A 14,739-nucleotide genomic window follows, 5' to 3' on the forward strand; every position below is an offset into this window, starting at 1 on the left:
CCAGCTCAACCAAAAGTAATTACAGCTGTGCTCCAGCTGTAGAGGGTCCTGGTTCGATTCATATTCACGTCCCTCACACTTCACTTCAGAACACAAAGTTGCACAATGTGATGTTTTTCCCCTGTTTAAAATGTTTTTTTAATGAAAACCAGCGTATTTAGGGTGTTTACCCATCATTTCATCCGTGCACCTGTAAAGACCTCCACATCTTTACAGCCTCCCCACAGAGAACGTAGCTCCACTAACACCAGAGGATTAAAGCAGCTGATGGTTGTGTCCTTTTTAAGACGTTAACTGGTTTGACACATTTCTTCAGACTTCAACACTGAAGAAGCCTGAATCTAAAACTGTACCAAAAGCTGTTTGGTTCCAGTTTGATATATTTGTACAGTATGTAGCTGTCATTGTTCTCTCTGGTTGGTGAGCCTTATTTTGGAAATGCAAATGTTGCTTTGTGTTTCACCTTGTGTGTTTAGCTCTTTAACGCGCGGGCAGCGCGTGGTCCGGGACCTGTGCGTTCACACAACCTCACGCTCTGTCCGTTGTCGTCGCCTCTTTCAGATGTGGGCAGAGCGGTTCACACCCCGGCACACGTCACGGACAAAGTGGTGCAGCTGTTCAGGAGCAAGAGCGAGTTTACCTTCCTGGCCTCCATCCAGCAGAAGTCCTCCACATCAGGAGTCATATTCTCCATCCACGAGTCAGAACACAGGTAATCCATCTGTAATCCTCTTCATTTTCGCCCGCAGCCTCTTTTCTGCACAACTTTGCTTCCACGGATTATTGGATGCTCTGGTTTTAAATTAAACCCGGCGGCGGATTCTCATTTCACTCGTAGCTGTTTGCAAATGGCTGTTGATAAGACGCAGTAAAGTAAAGATCAGTGTGAGATTGCTCCACTGCCAGTGTAAGTCAACAGATAACGGGATGCAAGTCAATGGGAGGAATAATGCAACGTTTCCTGCTGTACGCTCGGGGCACGGAGATAACCCTCCATTTATTGTGTCTCCAAGAAGCAAAGCACCCACCACTACCAAGTACATGGATAGTGTTCAATTCCATGATTGCTGCATAAACAGACACGCACACGCTCCGACTGTGACATCTAGAACTTTTAACTGAGCTGCCCTTTACCACCAGGCAACACACGCACGTCTCATTTTCCTGAGCAGAGATTCAACCGCCTCTCGGCTGGTTTTGCTGAACGCTCGGTGCAGAATGCGGCGGCTGCAGACGCCGGCGCCTGACTGGCAGCAGCGAGCGCACACCCGCCCCCCGAGAACCTGCGCGGCCGCGATTGTTTTTTAAAGGCCAGGCCGCATCGATTTTCCTCCGTCCTCAGAAGGTAAAAGCCTTCGGTCCTGTAAAACTCACGGGGCAAAGTGAGCACGCGGGGGGAGGGGGAGTCTGAGCGAGTCAAAACCGAGGCAAAGGCCGAATCCACGACAGACGCGGAGGTGGAACTAGTCCTCAATGTAGTAAACAAAGCTGGTAGCTAGTGGGCTAAGTTAGCGGTTAGCTACAGTAGTGGGCTGAGTTAGCCGTTAGCTGCAGTAGTGGGCTAAGTTAGCGGTTAGCTACAGTAGTGGTCTGAGTTAGCCGTTAGCTAGAGTAGTGGGCTAAGTTAGCGGTTAGCTACAGTAGTGGTCTGAGTTAGCCGTTAGCTAGAGTAGTGGGCTGAGTTAGCCGTTAGCTACAGTAGTGGGCTGAGTTAGCCGTTAGCTACAGTAGTGGTCTGAGTTAGCCGTTAGCTACAGTAGTGGTCTGAGTTAGCCGTTAGCTACAGTAGTGGTCTGAGTTAGCGGTTAGCTGCAGTTAGCTCAACTGTTTTATAAGAAACAAATGCCAGTTTGGGAAAAAAATACACTAAAGAGAAGATTTGTTGTGCTAAGTTCACACCAGCACCAGTAAAATAAACGCATAAAGCGCCCACACGGATGAACCTGCGTTGGGTTCTTGCAGCACCTGCTGCTGCTAAAATGCTGTTTACGCGTTAATCAAAGATTCACGCTACTGTAAATATCACAGCGGCGACTGCTGGGACCTCCAGCGCACGTCTTCACTGCCGTCCTGCTATTTATAGCGCAGCGCCTCTTCCCTCATGGAGGTTGTTTGTTGCCTATCGAGCCCCCACTGAGGCCTGCTCTTGCAGAGAAAATGTGTTGGGCCCCGCTGTGCTTTTAAGGTGACCCTGAGACTTGTTTTCCAGTCCCCTTTCTGCCTCTTTCTCAGTGTCTCTCATTTGCTCGCTCACATTACCTGCGAGTGCACTTGTTTCACAGCAGGCCGGTTGAACCGCAGCGAGGTTAAATGCAGCCGGCTGATGTGCTGTCTGTCCTCAACCTGGTGCAGCGACATGTGCAAAGGATGTAAATGATACTTTTAATCATTAAGGTCCAAGGTTTTCCGATCATCAGATTGCCCTTTAAATACGGTGAGTGTGATGAAGCAGGTACTTGGACTCCGAGCTGTGTTTTGGACCCCACCTGTATTATTAGATTTGCACATGGACGGAGGCTCCTCCAGCTCTGTACAAGCCTGTGCTCTGGTGACTGAGAGGCTCTGAAGGCCCCATTAGACCCCTGAGCACACGTCCATTCCTTCTCATTATAGCACATGCATCCCACTCAACCAGGTGCTGCAGCAGACAAGTCCAATCCATGCACAGCATTCCTGTCACTTTTTCATCCGTACCCAGCGCAGTCTCACCCCCTCTCCTCTCCCTCCCACCTCCTTCGCCAGTGCTGCTTTCCCAGTATGATAATACCCTCTTCTTCCTCCACTCGCTCCATTCTCAAAGCGACAATGTCTTTTGAATGCAAGCTTTTCTGTGTAGCTGCTACAAAAGCCTCTTCTTGCGCCGGGCACTGGGGAATGTGAGGGAAGGTTTATTGCTGCTCCACTAGGCTGAATAGAACAAAAGCAGCCTATTTCTGCCCAGCCAGCAGATTTCTGGGTCCCGGTAACGCTCTTTTGTTAGCGAGTGGCAGCGGCTCTGTGATGAGCTAACTCAAAGCTCGGTCTCTTCCATGCTCTTCCTACCTGAGCGCACAGATATCAAACAAGCCCGGTTCGCTCCTGCAGCTCTGCTGTTCCGCTGTCGGTCCGACTTACTGCCTTAGTTCATAAGTGCTTGCAGGTTCTCCCTTTTAGTGTAGTGGGAGTTAAAAAAGAAAACATCAACTATTACTACTACTACTACTGCTGTACAGTAAATACCTGCTGACTATGAGGCAAGGCTGCAGAAATCATCTAAATAGGAGGAACCAGGCCCAGATAATTAGCGCTGCCCCCTGGTATCAAACACCCCGCTGACATAATCACCTGAACCAAGGACGAGGTGGAAGCCACTAACATCAAGACAATGCGTGGAAGGTTTCCCCCGGGATCCAGCTCCCTGTGGTTGTGCAGTGAACGGTAGGAAGGAGGCTGAGGATGAGTGAGCGCCACAGCCTCTTCAGAGCCGCCATCCGTGATGAAAGTTCAAAGATCCACGACTGCAGGACGAAACACGGCCGCAACTCTGACGCGTCCTGGAAAAAGCAGACATTACAATACATAAGGAGAAAATGAACTAATTGAGAAAATGATGAGTGGTCGCTAGGCAACACGGACAGGAAGCAGAAAGGACGGCGTGAGGACAGTTTCTGGGGCAGACGAAAACAATGTGTGCAGCGTAGGCGATCGTGCTGCAGGAAAGAAGTGGTGGATGAGAGTAGGGTGTCGAACTTCGGCTGCCAAGGAAGGAAAAGGCTCCGAGTGAGGAGCGCAGGGCTAAAATTAGGAGGCAGGGCTTCATCAGTCATCAGAAGAAGGAGGATGCGTGAGATGAAGGTAACAGTGGTTCTGCACCTGTCGTGGTTGAAACCTCTGGGGCTGTGGCCCACAATCCACTCCGGCCTCCAGATGAAAGTAAGGACGTGAGCACTGTGTGCATCATAACCGACCCGTTGGATTCCTGCTGGGCCAGTGGTGGTTCTGTATTATCAGATAATACCTTGTAAATCCACATCAATGCCAAGATTTTCCTGCAACATCTCCGCGTTTCCTCTGCCAGTTTGCCTTCGAGCCAACGTGACTCAGATCCTCGTGTGCTGTGAGAAGTTAACCAGTGTTATTCACCTCAATGAGCGGTTTCAATGCTGAGACAGACAGGCTTAGAAAATACGCGCATGACTGGGTAATTATGTAACTGGGTAAGTGCTGTGATGAGTTTTTGCTTGGTCAGTGTTGGTTTGTTAAATCTCACGACTTGTTTTTCCATCTGATGGGGTTTTTGTGCCAGTGATGGAGATATGAATCCTTCTGCTTTACAGTACGTCATGGATTCCTGGTCTCTGCTGTTGAGTCCGGGTGAGAGATGACCTGGACCCGTTTTTATAACCAAACCTTTAGGATTATGCTTCATCATTAGGAAAAAAATTCACAAATTTTCACAAAATTCAAATTCACAACTCTGAATTAGCTCTGAAAAAGTGAGCCAACGTGCTGAATTATAGCAACGCAGCGCCCTTTACTTTGAGAGAAGTTGGGCTCATTCTGACTGAGAGGAGGCTCAGACGCACTGGAGCCCGTGTTTGTTGTTCTGTTGAATGACAGGAACCCCCGACCCCCTGAGACCCGCAGACCTCCTCCACCTGTCCAGTCCGAGTGCAACCCCAGAGACCTGCGCTAACCTGTCAGCCGCTGCCTGCGCCGTCATACAGGAGGAAACACACCAACATTTTACCTGCTGCCACATCCTTTTATTCCCTTCTGCCACTAATCCGCCACTAACCTGGTGTCTTTACAGCTTTTCACTCGTAGCGTTGTTAGTTTTTCACTGGAGGTGATGCAGAGTTGTCACAACCGGAGCGGAGCCCACCTGGTTTCAACTGTTCCACTGGTGTGGAATTAATGAATACGTGTAAATGCAGTGTTCTTGTTTTTTTTTAACGGCTGCTTAAGGTAAAAATAAAACTTGACGCTTAAGCAGCAGAACAAGAGCCCAGATTATAGGCAAATTCACAGCTTCACACGTTTCGCTAAACACGACACAAAGCGTTTAGCAAAACGCTAAACACACAATGTAACATGTAAAATGTATCTGAGCGCTTCATTTCCGCACTGATGCGTTGATGCGTGATCTGCTCTGGCGTAAACACGTTATGGATCCTTTTCATATCATGCTTTTCTCATGATGATCTTAGGCTAAAACGTTGGTTTTGAGGGACGGCTCGGTCTCGGGTGGAGGTACTTTCTCACAGCTCATGGCTGTAGGTGCGTTTCATTAGCTGTGGCTCCCGCTCACTGTTCAGGCCTGAGTGTCGCTTCTCCGACCGACCTCGTCCACTTCAGTCCAGGTTCCAGTTGTCGCATCTGTAACGACTCCCCGCTGAGCGTCACGTGCTCCTGATCCATAATAACTGAGCCGTTCAGGCTCCACCTGTCAGCCGTCGCCTTGTGCTGCACGGGCGCCCGCTCAGCTCAATGATGGGAGTCTTCCTGTGACAGCGGACGCACCTCACAGCTGACGCCTTCACATTTTCCAGGTCAGTAACTGAAGGCGCCGGTGCATTTTCCCAGCGTACTCTCTGGTTTACTTCTCCTCCCATTCCGCGGACAAGCTCCAGAGTGTTGACCTCCCTGTTGAGCAGATAATTGGCTGTCAGCTGGCCTCCATAAAAAAGCTGCATGACACCAGGGGTGAGGAGAAAAGACAGGATGATATACAGCCGGCCCAGCACTCGGCGCCACTTATTCACTTCCCAAAGTTTTCTTGTACGCGGCGCGGGTGCATTCTGATGAAGACCGCTTGTCGCCTGACGGCTCCTTCCTGTAGCTGTGGCGGCGCCCGGAGACCCCTCCACCGCCCACAGCCGCCGCCGCCGCCGTTCAGGGGCTGCGCAGCAGTTTGACTCAACGGTTCTCCTGCCCTCAGCATATTTACGATGCTGCACACACAATGTGGTGCGTTCCCGAAAAAATGACTCTTCTCAGTGTTTTGTATAACTAACAACATCTCCTGCCTTTAGATTGGAGACGTTCTGCATCATTGGCTCTTTGTCTCACTTCGCCGGTGCTCAGCAGCAGAAGCTGTGATTCATCCACTGAATGGACGGCACCTCCAAACATTAACGTACATCAGGAAGGACGTTTCCAATCAGGAATAAACCAGAAGTATTTCTGCTTTGTGTTGGACCTTTTTAAAGCCCCGGAGTCTCTAATGCTTGTCTCAATAATGTGACCGCTCAGCACTTAAACCATTTCCACCGGCGGAATGTTCCTGTGCTGATATTTGGGATATTGAGATCAGGCCTGTGCTTTCTGGACTCTAGTGAGCTGTTTGTGCTCGTTGTCACCATTAAGAACGAGCGTGTGACAAAACCGACGCCTCCCTGTTGAATTCGATTAAATGTATAGAAACATCTAAGGTTCATATGGTGGTAATGAATTTTGTTTGCGGCCCTTGTAGCAAAGAAAACCTCTTGACGGGAATGTTGTTGCAATTACTGTGTAATCAAACTGTCCGTGTAAACGGGGTTGTGTGAAACTAATTGCTGTGAGGCAATATCGTGGCATTTGCGTGTTCACAATAAATCATAATCAGAATAAACACGCTTTGCTCTCACCTCGGGCCCGTATGGATCCGCCTGGATTCATAACACCTGACGTACGAGACGCGGTGGAGGCAGCGCTGAAATCTGAAGCCGTGGCTCCTTTCAGCATCTTTGTGCTCTCATTGACAGTTTGTATGCATTATGTGTAATGTGTGTATTGTATAACAGAAGAAATATATATGGATGAAGGTGTTAATGACTTTTTTTATGTATTATTATATGTAAAGTGTGTGTTGTATAACAGAAGAAATATGAATGGATGAAGGTGTTAACGTCTTTCTAATTGTTGGAGCTGCGCAGACCTCACCAGTCACCGCTGGGGCCTCTGACATCAATCAGATACTTTTATTAAAAACCAGCTTTATTAAACACTGATGAAGAAATAACGTCCGTAAACAGAAGACGGCTCATTGTTCATATTATGTAAAATCACCAGAACCCATGTCATTTTTTTAAGTCGGGCTACGTTGTTCATTACAAATGCTCTGCTTGTCAATAGATTATTCCCGTCATTGAATATGCTGTAACGCAGGGATATAATATCTAGCGCTAAATGCTTCACAAAACAAATGCTGCCTATGAAGTGGAGCTAATGCCCTTGATGATTATTTCATGAGTCGGATCAGCAGACGGGTGTTTGTCCCGTTTGGTGCTTCGACGCCCCCCGCCGCCCCCCACCACCTCGCGCCACCTCCCACCACCTCGCGCCGCCTCCGAGGACGCTCCCAGTGAAGCTGCAGAGCTCGTTCTTTTCCACCTGACAGCTTCTCCTGCAGCTCGATGGAGACGGGCTGTCAGACCGGCGCCTGGCGCGGCCCCGCAGTGATGTATTCATTTAATTTCAGAGTGATGACATTATAAACACAGCAGACCTGGCCACTTGTTCCCATGCTGACTCGACCGCTCTCTCTCTCTCCCACAAACACACCTGCTGCCTGCAAACACCAGTTAGCGCTGTAGAGCAACACTTCCCTCGAGGCTTGTTAATTTTGGGAGTAATGATTGTTTTAGTATTAATCTGTGTGTGTGTGTGTGTGTGTGTGTGTGTGTGTGTGTGTGTGTGTGTGTGTGTGTGTGTGCGTGTTCAGCCGTGGTGCCGTCATCGCTCTGAAACCATCGGTTCTGTGCTTTAACGCAGCGTAAAGACCACACGCGCTGATCAGAGCCGCCGCCTCCCAGTTCTTTTGTCACGTCTTCCTCTCGGCTTCGTCGCATCAACTTCAAGGCTCGCAGCCACGTCGGACGGTTGAAGAACGCGCTCAACAAGTCGGCGACTGCGGGCTCTGCCCTGTGACGGGCGCGTTTGAGAGTCAGACTTTTATTCCAGTCCATACGAGTTCCTCCGAGTTTTATTCATGTTCCAAACAGAACGGATAAAGCTCCTCGTCCACAGCCGGCGTCGCCTCATATTCTTTGGAGTGGGTCCATTCTCCCTTTGCATGAATATGCATGAGCGCTATTGAGCGCTGCTGTTGAATGGGCCTGATCCCAGTGTGTAAAAGTGTTGAGTCCTGAATGCATCGGCACAGACTGGGTTCTGCTCGGGTCCAGGGCCCGTGTTTGTCACATACAGTACAGTGCATTTGGCGTTTGTGCGCTGAGGAGCCGAGGTTCCGGTGTCGGGGTCACTTGCAGCCGCGGGGATGTTGAAATGTCACGACTGGCTGCCTGCGGCGTTCAGGCTGCTGGTGCTCAATTTAGCCCGGCTGGTGAGGACGCGGTAACAGGCAGGCGGCGCCGAGGCGAGAGGAGCGGGTGGAACTTTTCCTGTTTGTTAGGAGGCAGCATGTCAAACGAAGGGGCCTCGTCTGTACAGTAGCTGCCTCTGCAGCACACGCAGTACATACACGCAGTACATACGCAGTGCACACGCAGTATACACACGCGGTACACAAGCAGTGCATACGCAGTGCACAAGCAGTGCACACGCAGTACATACGCAGTATACACAAGCAGTGCACACGCAGTACACATGCAGTACATACGCAGTACATACACGCAGTACACACACAGTGGACACACAGTACACACGCAGTACATACGCAGTGCACACAGTTCATATGCATGCAGTACACACACAGTGCACATGCAGTACATACACAGTGGACACGCAGTACACACGCAGTACATACGCAGTGCAGACGCAGTTCATATGCATGCAGTACACACACAGTGCACACGCAGTACATACACGCAGTACATACACGCAGTACACAAGCAGTACACACGCAGTACACATGCAGTACACACACAGTACATACGCAGTATACACAAGCAGTGCACACGCAGTACATACGCAGTGCACACGCAGTACACACACAGTGCACACGCAGTACATACGCAGTGGACACGCAGTGCACACGCAGTACATACACAGTGCACACATGCAGTACATACGCAGTACACACATGCAGTACACAAGCAGTGCATACACAGTACATACGCAGTGCACATACGCAGTGCACACGCAGTGCACACGCAGTACACGAGCAGTACATACGCAGTACACGCGCAGTACATACACAGTACACACGCGCAGTACGCACAGTACACACGCAGTATACACGCAGTACACACGCAGTACACACGCAGTACATACTGTACACAGTACACACGTGCAGTACACACGGTACACACGCAGTATACACGCGGTACATTAGACGGGCTCTGCTTCCATTGATGAATACTTCTTCTTCTCTTCTTCTGCAGCTACTTTGAACTGGAGAGCAGCGGCGTGAGGGAGGAGATCCGCTACCACTACCGCTTCAAGGGCAAACCTCGCTCCGAGTCCTTCCCCTACCGCCTCGCCGACGGCCAGTGGCACAAGGTCGCGCTCACCATCAGCGCCTCCCACCTGCTGCTGCACGTCGACTGTAACAGGTAACGCTCCGCCCGTTGCCTCGTGTCTTTGTCGCCGTATTTTTTACCGCACTCCTTTCAAGTGACGCGTCTAATGAGCTGCCTGTGTTTATCAGGGTAAATATTTGTTTGCTCCCGTTCCAGTGTGGAAGACGGATTGTTAACGGTGCTGTCGATGCAACACCCAAGGACAAATGAATAGAGCCCCACACACACACACACACACACACACACTAACACACACACACACACACACTTTGGCTTTGTGCAGCCCATAGACTGTTCTAAGATGAAGTGAAAGGTAACAATGATATAATCACCTAATCGATTGTGCAGTGAAGGCCCTTTTCCAACGGAGCACTCACTCAGGGCTGATCTATAAACATGCACTTCAGACGTGACAGTCCTTCTTGGGCCTCTTGTCCCTGCTGAGAGCCAGGAAGGCATCACTCGTCCCTCTCCTCCTGCAGACGCCCTGAAAACAGGGCGATGGGAGCAGATGTGCCGCTCTGCCGCCTCTCGGGATCGAACGCTGCATGGGAGGATCTCATTGTGGCGCTGATTCGTCCCAGGCTCGTTTCCATTAATTATAACGGCGGCACATGAGACTAGTAATGATGAAAGACAGCGATGGAGTGTTAATAGGATGGAGGAGATCAAAACAAATAAAATGACTGAAATCAAACCTTAGTTAATTGAGACCGTACGCTTGAAATGGATGTTAGTGCCGCTCATGTGCCAGTGGCTGTTAGTGGTGTGAATGTGAAGGCAGGTGTCAGGTTTAACTGGAGAAATGTCACCAAAGCAGCTGTTTTAAAGTTGGTGCCTAAAACAGAAAATGAGCAAAACGCATCAGAGACTGAATCCCAAATACTGAGTGGACATTTTCCCAAAACCTCGTCATGAGTTCATTCTTTAGAGCTTCAGATTCCCTCCAGCAGCGTGTTCCGCCTAAAAGATGCCCAACCTGAAGAGAGCAGAGGCAACAGTTCCTTTAAACAATTGCTGCAAAGCTGAGAGTCAACAGAAGTAGAAAAGCTATTGTCTGAGTTTGATTATTCAAAATTATTCACTGTTTATTCTCAAAAATATACTTGAATACAGAGAGGTACAAAGAAAGACCACTGTTGGATTCTAGTTTGTTTCTGCAAAAAGCACAGTTCTCCAGGTTTTCATAGAGACTTTATGTGGATCCAGTTGGTCCCCCTGCTGCTTTTCTATCAACCCGCTCACACCATAGAGGAAGCCTCCTCCCTGCTCACCTGACCGTTTCACTCCTTGGAACGCTTGGAAATGATTTCTCCTTTTGGAGCAAATTGGCAGACCCATTAGCCTTGAAATTTAGAGCGATTTGATTTGTGCTCTAAACAGCACTTCATTGATTTCAAGGCTCATTAAATAGTTTTAAGCATCCATAAGTGTAAGAGAGAGCAGCCTGTCCTCGCGTGTTCAGGTGGACTTTTATCATCTCTAGTTTATTCGGCCTTGTCAGTTCTTGCAGGGTTGATGCCTGTTTCACGCCCAAACTGTCACACGCACAGAAAAGGCACCGGGCTCCAGGCTCATATTTCCAGCCGCAATATGCTACTTGGGGGAATTGATCTAGCGCTAACACAAGACTGGAAATCGATTCTCTCTGCTCTGCTGTGCTCCTCCCAGAGAGCGATGGTATAAGGCAATGAAATTACAATGAATAGGGAAACCAAAGCCAGCGGTCCAGAGCACAGGTTGCCAGATCTGAAAACTAAAGCCAGCGGTCCAGAGAACAGGTTGCCAGATCTGAAAACTAAAGCCAGCGGTGCAGAGCACACGTTGCCAGATCTGAAAACTAAAGCCAGCGGTCCAGAGCACAGGTTGCCAGATCTGAAAACTAAAGCCAGCGGTCCAGAGCACAGGTTGCCAGATCTGAAAACTAAAGCCAGCCGTCTGGAGCACAGGTTGCCAGATCTGAAAACTAAAGCCAGCCGTCTGGAGCACAGGTTGCCAGATCTGAAAACTAAAGCCAGCGGTCCAGAGCACAGGTTGCCAGATCTGCATCCATCTAGAAGGTCCTCGCTCGTTTAGACCTATTAGTGACAGTGAACGCGGCGAGTGACTGGTTCTTTGCTCATCTAAAGGGTTGTTGGTTGACATCAAGGTGAAGCCACGAGAATTTTGGCTCTGACGGCGCCTACTTTACTCTGACCCCTGAGTCCAAGTAGAATTGTGTGTATTTTAGTGAACATTGGCCTCTGAGCTTTAAAGCAGCAGCCGCTTGCTTGATCAACATGCTGTAACTGCTTTGTGGACACATTTAGCCCAGATGTATGTAGCATTTCTAGAAACAACAACATGAAAGAGAATAATGAGAAACATCCCGTGTATGTCATAAAGTGAAAATCTCTCTCATTAGTGTGATTAAAGCTGCGGCACAAAAGCTCAGTTTCTCTTACAAAGACTTTAAATACAGTGTTTGTCGCTATAAATCTCCTAATTATTTGCATAAAACACATCTCGCTGCTCACTGCTAACGTCCAGTCAGGCCTCATTTTCATTTGGAGGTAATTGTACTCAATAACGACCGCTGTGGATTCTTCTGCTGAAGGGAACCCCGGCAGCAACGCTGACCGTGCGACTCCTGTCGCGTCCGTGTGAAACCAGCTTTGCTCCACGGACGCTGGTGGAACTTGGACCTTTCTCCGAGCTCAACGTGCAGCTCTTTGCTTTGGCCGACGTCCAGGAGCCGTTGTTCCGTGCGCCTGCTCTCAGCTCCGCGTGATGGAGGGGTTGTAGCTTTTAGCCGGTAACGTTCTCCACGGGAGGTGGGGCCGCGTGGAAGGAGAACCCGCGCCGTTCTTTTCCCCGTCCGGCGCCTCCCACTCGGATCATTATCGCATGCCTCTCATTGGAACCCACTCCAGTGCCGCTGGTCATTTTGCTCCCACACACATTAGCGTCACATTAGCCGCAGAAATGTTAATGTGCAGCTTAGTCAAGGTCATGGCAGATAACTGAGCTGCGCAATAAACCAAATTTCCCTAATTGGATTAGTGGCAGACGCCCAGTACACCTGCACTCTTCACACACTGAGCTCTTTGTTTTGGAGCTAATGGCTAATCGCAGTAATGACATTGGCTCCACTCGTGACTGCTCCGTGGTCTCAGAAGGTCATTGCATCTGCACTCACAGGAGTGGGTCCCAGTCTCTGCTGCCGCTCGCTGCCAGATGCTTCCCTTCTGTAGCGCTGGCACTTTAGCCGGAGTTCAGCCGTACGTGTGACCTGTGGATGCGGAAGCGGAGCTCCGAGCAGCAGAAGTAGCTGCTGTGTTTGTGGGCTCCTCCCGTCGGCGCCGGGTCCTGCTGCCGTTCCCATCAGGACTCAGCTCTTCTCTGAGGCTGATAATGGGAGGGTGTAGTTCTTAGCTCACAGCAAGAAGGAGCTGGGTTTCCTTCCCCGGGTCGACCGGGTGCCTCCTCCCGCCCCGACCACAGCTGGGATGGACTCCAACACACCCCTGTGAGGAGAAATCGATGACAATGAGCGAGTGAATGAGGTGGAGGGTGTTGATCAGACCAGCTCCATAACAACAACTCACCTCATCCCTCGATGACAGTAGAGCTGAAAACGAGCTCGTTGCTTCAAAGCTGGAAGAAGCCTAGATTCTAAAGGGCTTCTGTGCTGAATCTGTAGAGGGATCACTGCAGAACATATTGTACAGTGAAATAATGGGCAGTAAATAATACATAATGTAAAATCCAAACTTTTTTCCAGATAGGATTTTGTGTCCAATCTTCAAGCTGATGAGGACTGAGGAAAACAAGGACTGGTGTTCAAGCGCATCCTTGGCTCTGATCGATACATTCAATAATAATCGTCCAGAGACACTGTATCAGTGTTTAAGGTGTGGTTATGGCATAAACCGGCTGCGTCTGTGGCTGAATGATAGAGCAGCTTCTTTTGGCTTATCAGGAGTAAAGCGCCGTCGACTTGTCTTTTTTCTGGGCGCTCTGTGAAAACAGCCTGACAAACGGCAGCGCAGCCGCTTGTGTGTCGCTGACGGCGTGAAGTCTTCACTTTTAACCCTCCCCGTTGCCTCTTTCAGGCTCCTTTGTCTCCTGGCGCTGCTTCCTGCTGGATGTTTTGAATGGTGTGCTAATTAAGTCTTTCAAGCAGCCGACACTATGGATGACTTTTGCCGTGTCTGATAAAATATTGTGAAATGGCGACAAACTGAGAAGCGGCGCAAAACAAAACAAACAATTGTTTAATTTATGTTTTTTTTCACCTGATCTCATCTGAGTTACTAAATGATTGGCTGATTTATTTATTAGTAAGTTCTTTACATAATATCAAACATTCTTTTGTCTATGAAGTTTGGAGGTGTCGTGTTGGGCTCTGGGAATAAACAGTTGAAAATGAAATAATGGGAACATTATTAGTTTGTTTTCCAGCTGTGTTCATTTATTACCACTCTATATCAGAGCCAGGCCTGACGTCTGATGGCGTCCACATTCTAGCGTGTGATACTCTACAGAAGCCATCGTGAGCTTCCGTCTGTTTCATTAGCAGCTCTTCGCCCTAAAGATGCCGCGATGATGCGACTCGTGCTGCTTTTGTGACCGGCCGCCAGAAAATGACAATGCGCTTTGCTCATTAAAGAAGCCACTGAGCTGGAAGGTATGGTCCTGTTTTTCTCTCCTCACCTGCTAAGCAGCTCATCAGCCCGACCCGAACGTCATTACGACGGGGCTGATGGCCTGCGACAGGACGCCGGATTAACGACGGCGCTGCCATGAAGACGAGCCCCCGTCATAAACCTGCTCGCTGTCGTTCCATGTGTATGCGCCACCTGTCTTACTCTATGAGCCCTAATGTGGTGCATGGGCAGGTTAGTGCAGGTGAGGAACTCGGAACGGTCCTCGAAACGCGCGGTTCAGGTGCAACACTTTATTTTCCTGTGAAGAGCAGCAGCAGAGGAGCAGCAAGCATTCATTACTTCATTAGCAGATCATCAACGCCCCAGCTAACGGGGGGGGGGGTGATATCCAGTTAAATCGGGCTGATAATGGCGCCCGTGACCTTGACTCCTTCGCCCCCGTCCTTGTCCAGATGCTGCAGGAAACCTGAGCCTTTGCTGGATCGTGTGCTGATATTGTTCCGGCACCTGGACCTCGGTTACAGCACAGATGTGGCCCTCGGGCGTCCAATCACTGAGTGTCCCACATTTAGATCAATGAGGCTGCCGTTCCAGTGTGGAAGCTCATACCAGCCTCCAACAATAATTACTCCTCCTGCAACAGG

The 14,739-nt window shown here is 49.5% G+C and overlaps 1 protein-coding gene across 2 annotated transcripts in view; it reads left to right on the forward strand.

The window, feature by feature from the left end:
* LOC114851766 (protein kinase C-binding protein NELL1-like) overlaps positions 1-14,739 on the forward strand; it is a 126,816-nt gene that overhangs the window by 17,067 nt on the left and 95,010 nt on the right. For both annotated transcript variants that reach the window (XM_029143450.3, XM_029143449.3), the window contains exons 3-4: positions 562-712; positions 9,309-9,479. In XM_029143450.3, the coding sequence (XP_028999283.1) occupies positions 562-712; positions 9,309-9,479 (322 nt within the window). The remainder of the gene's footprint in view (positions 1-561; positions 713-9,308; positions 9,480-14,739) is intronic.

The sequence above is a fragment of the Betta splendens genome, chromosome 3, assembly GCF_900634795.4.
Source record: "Betta splendens chromosome 3, fBetSpl5.4, whole genome shotgun sequence".
NCBI classification, from domain to species: Eukaryota; Metazoa; Chordata; class Actinopteri; order Anabantiformes; family Osphronemidae; genus Betta; species Betta splendens.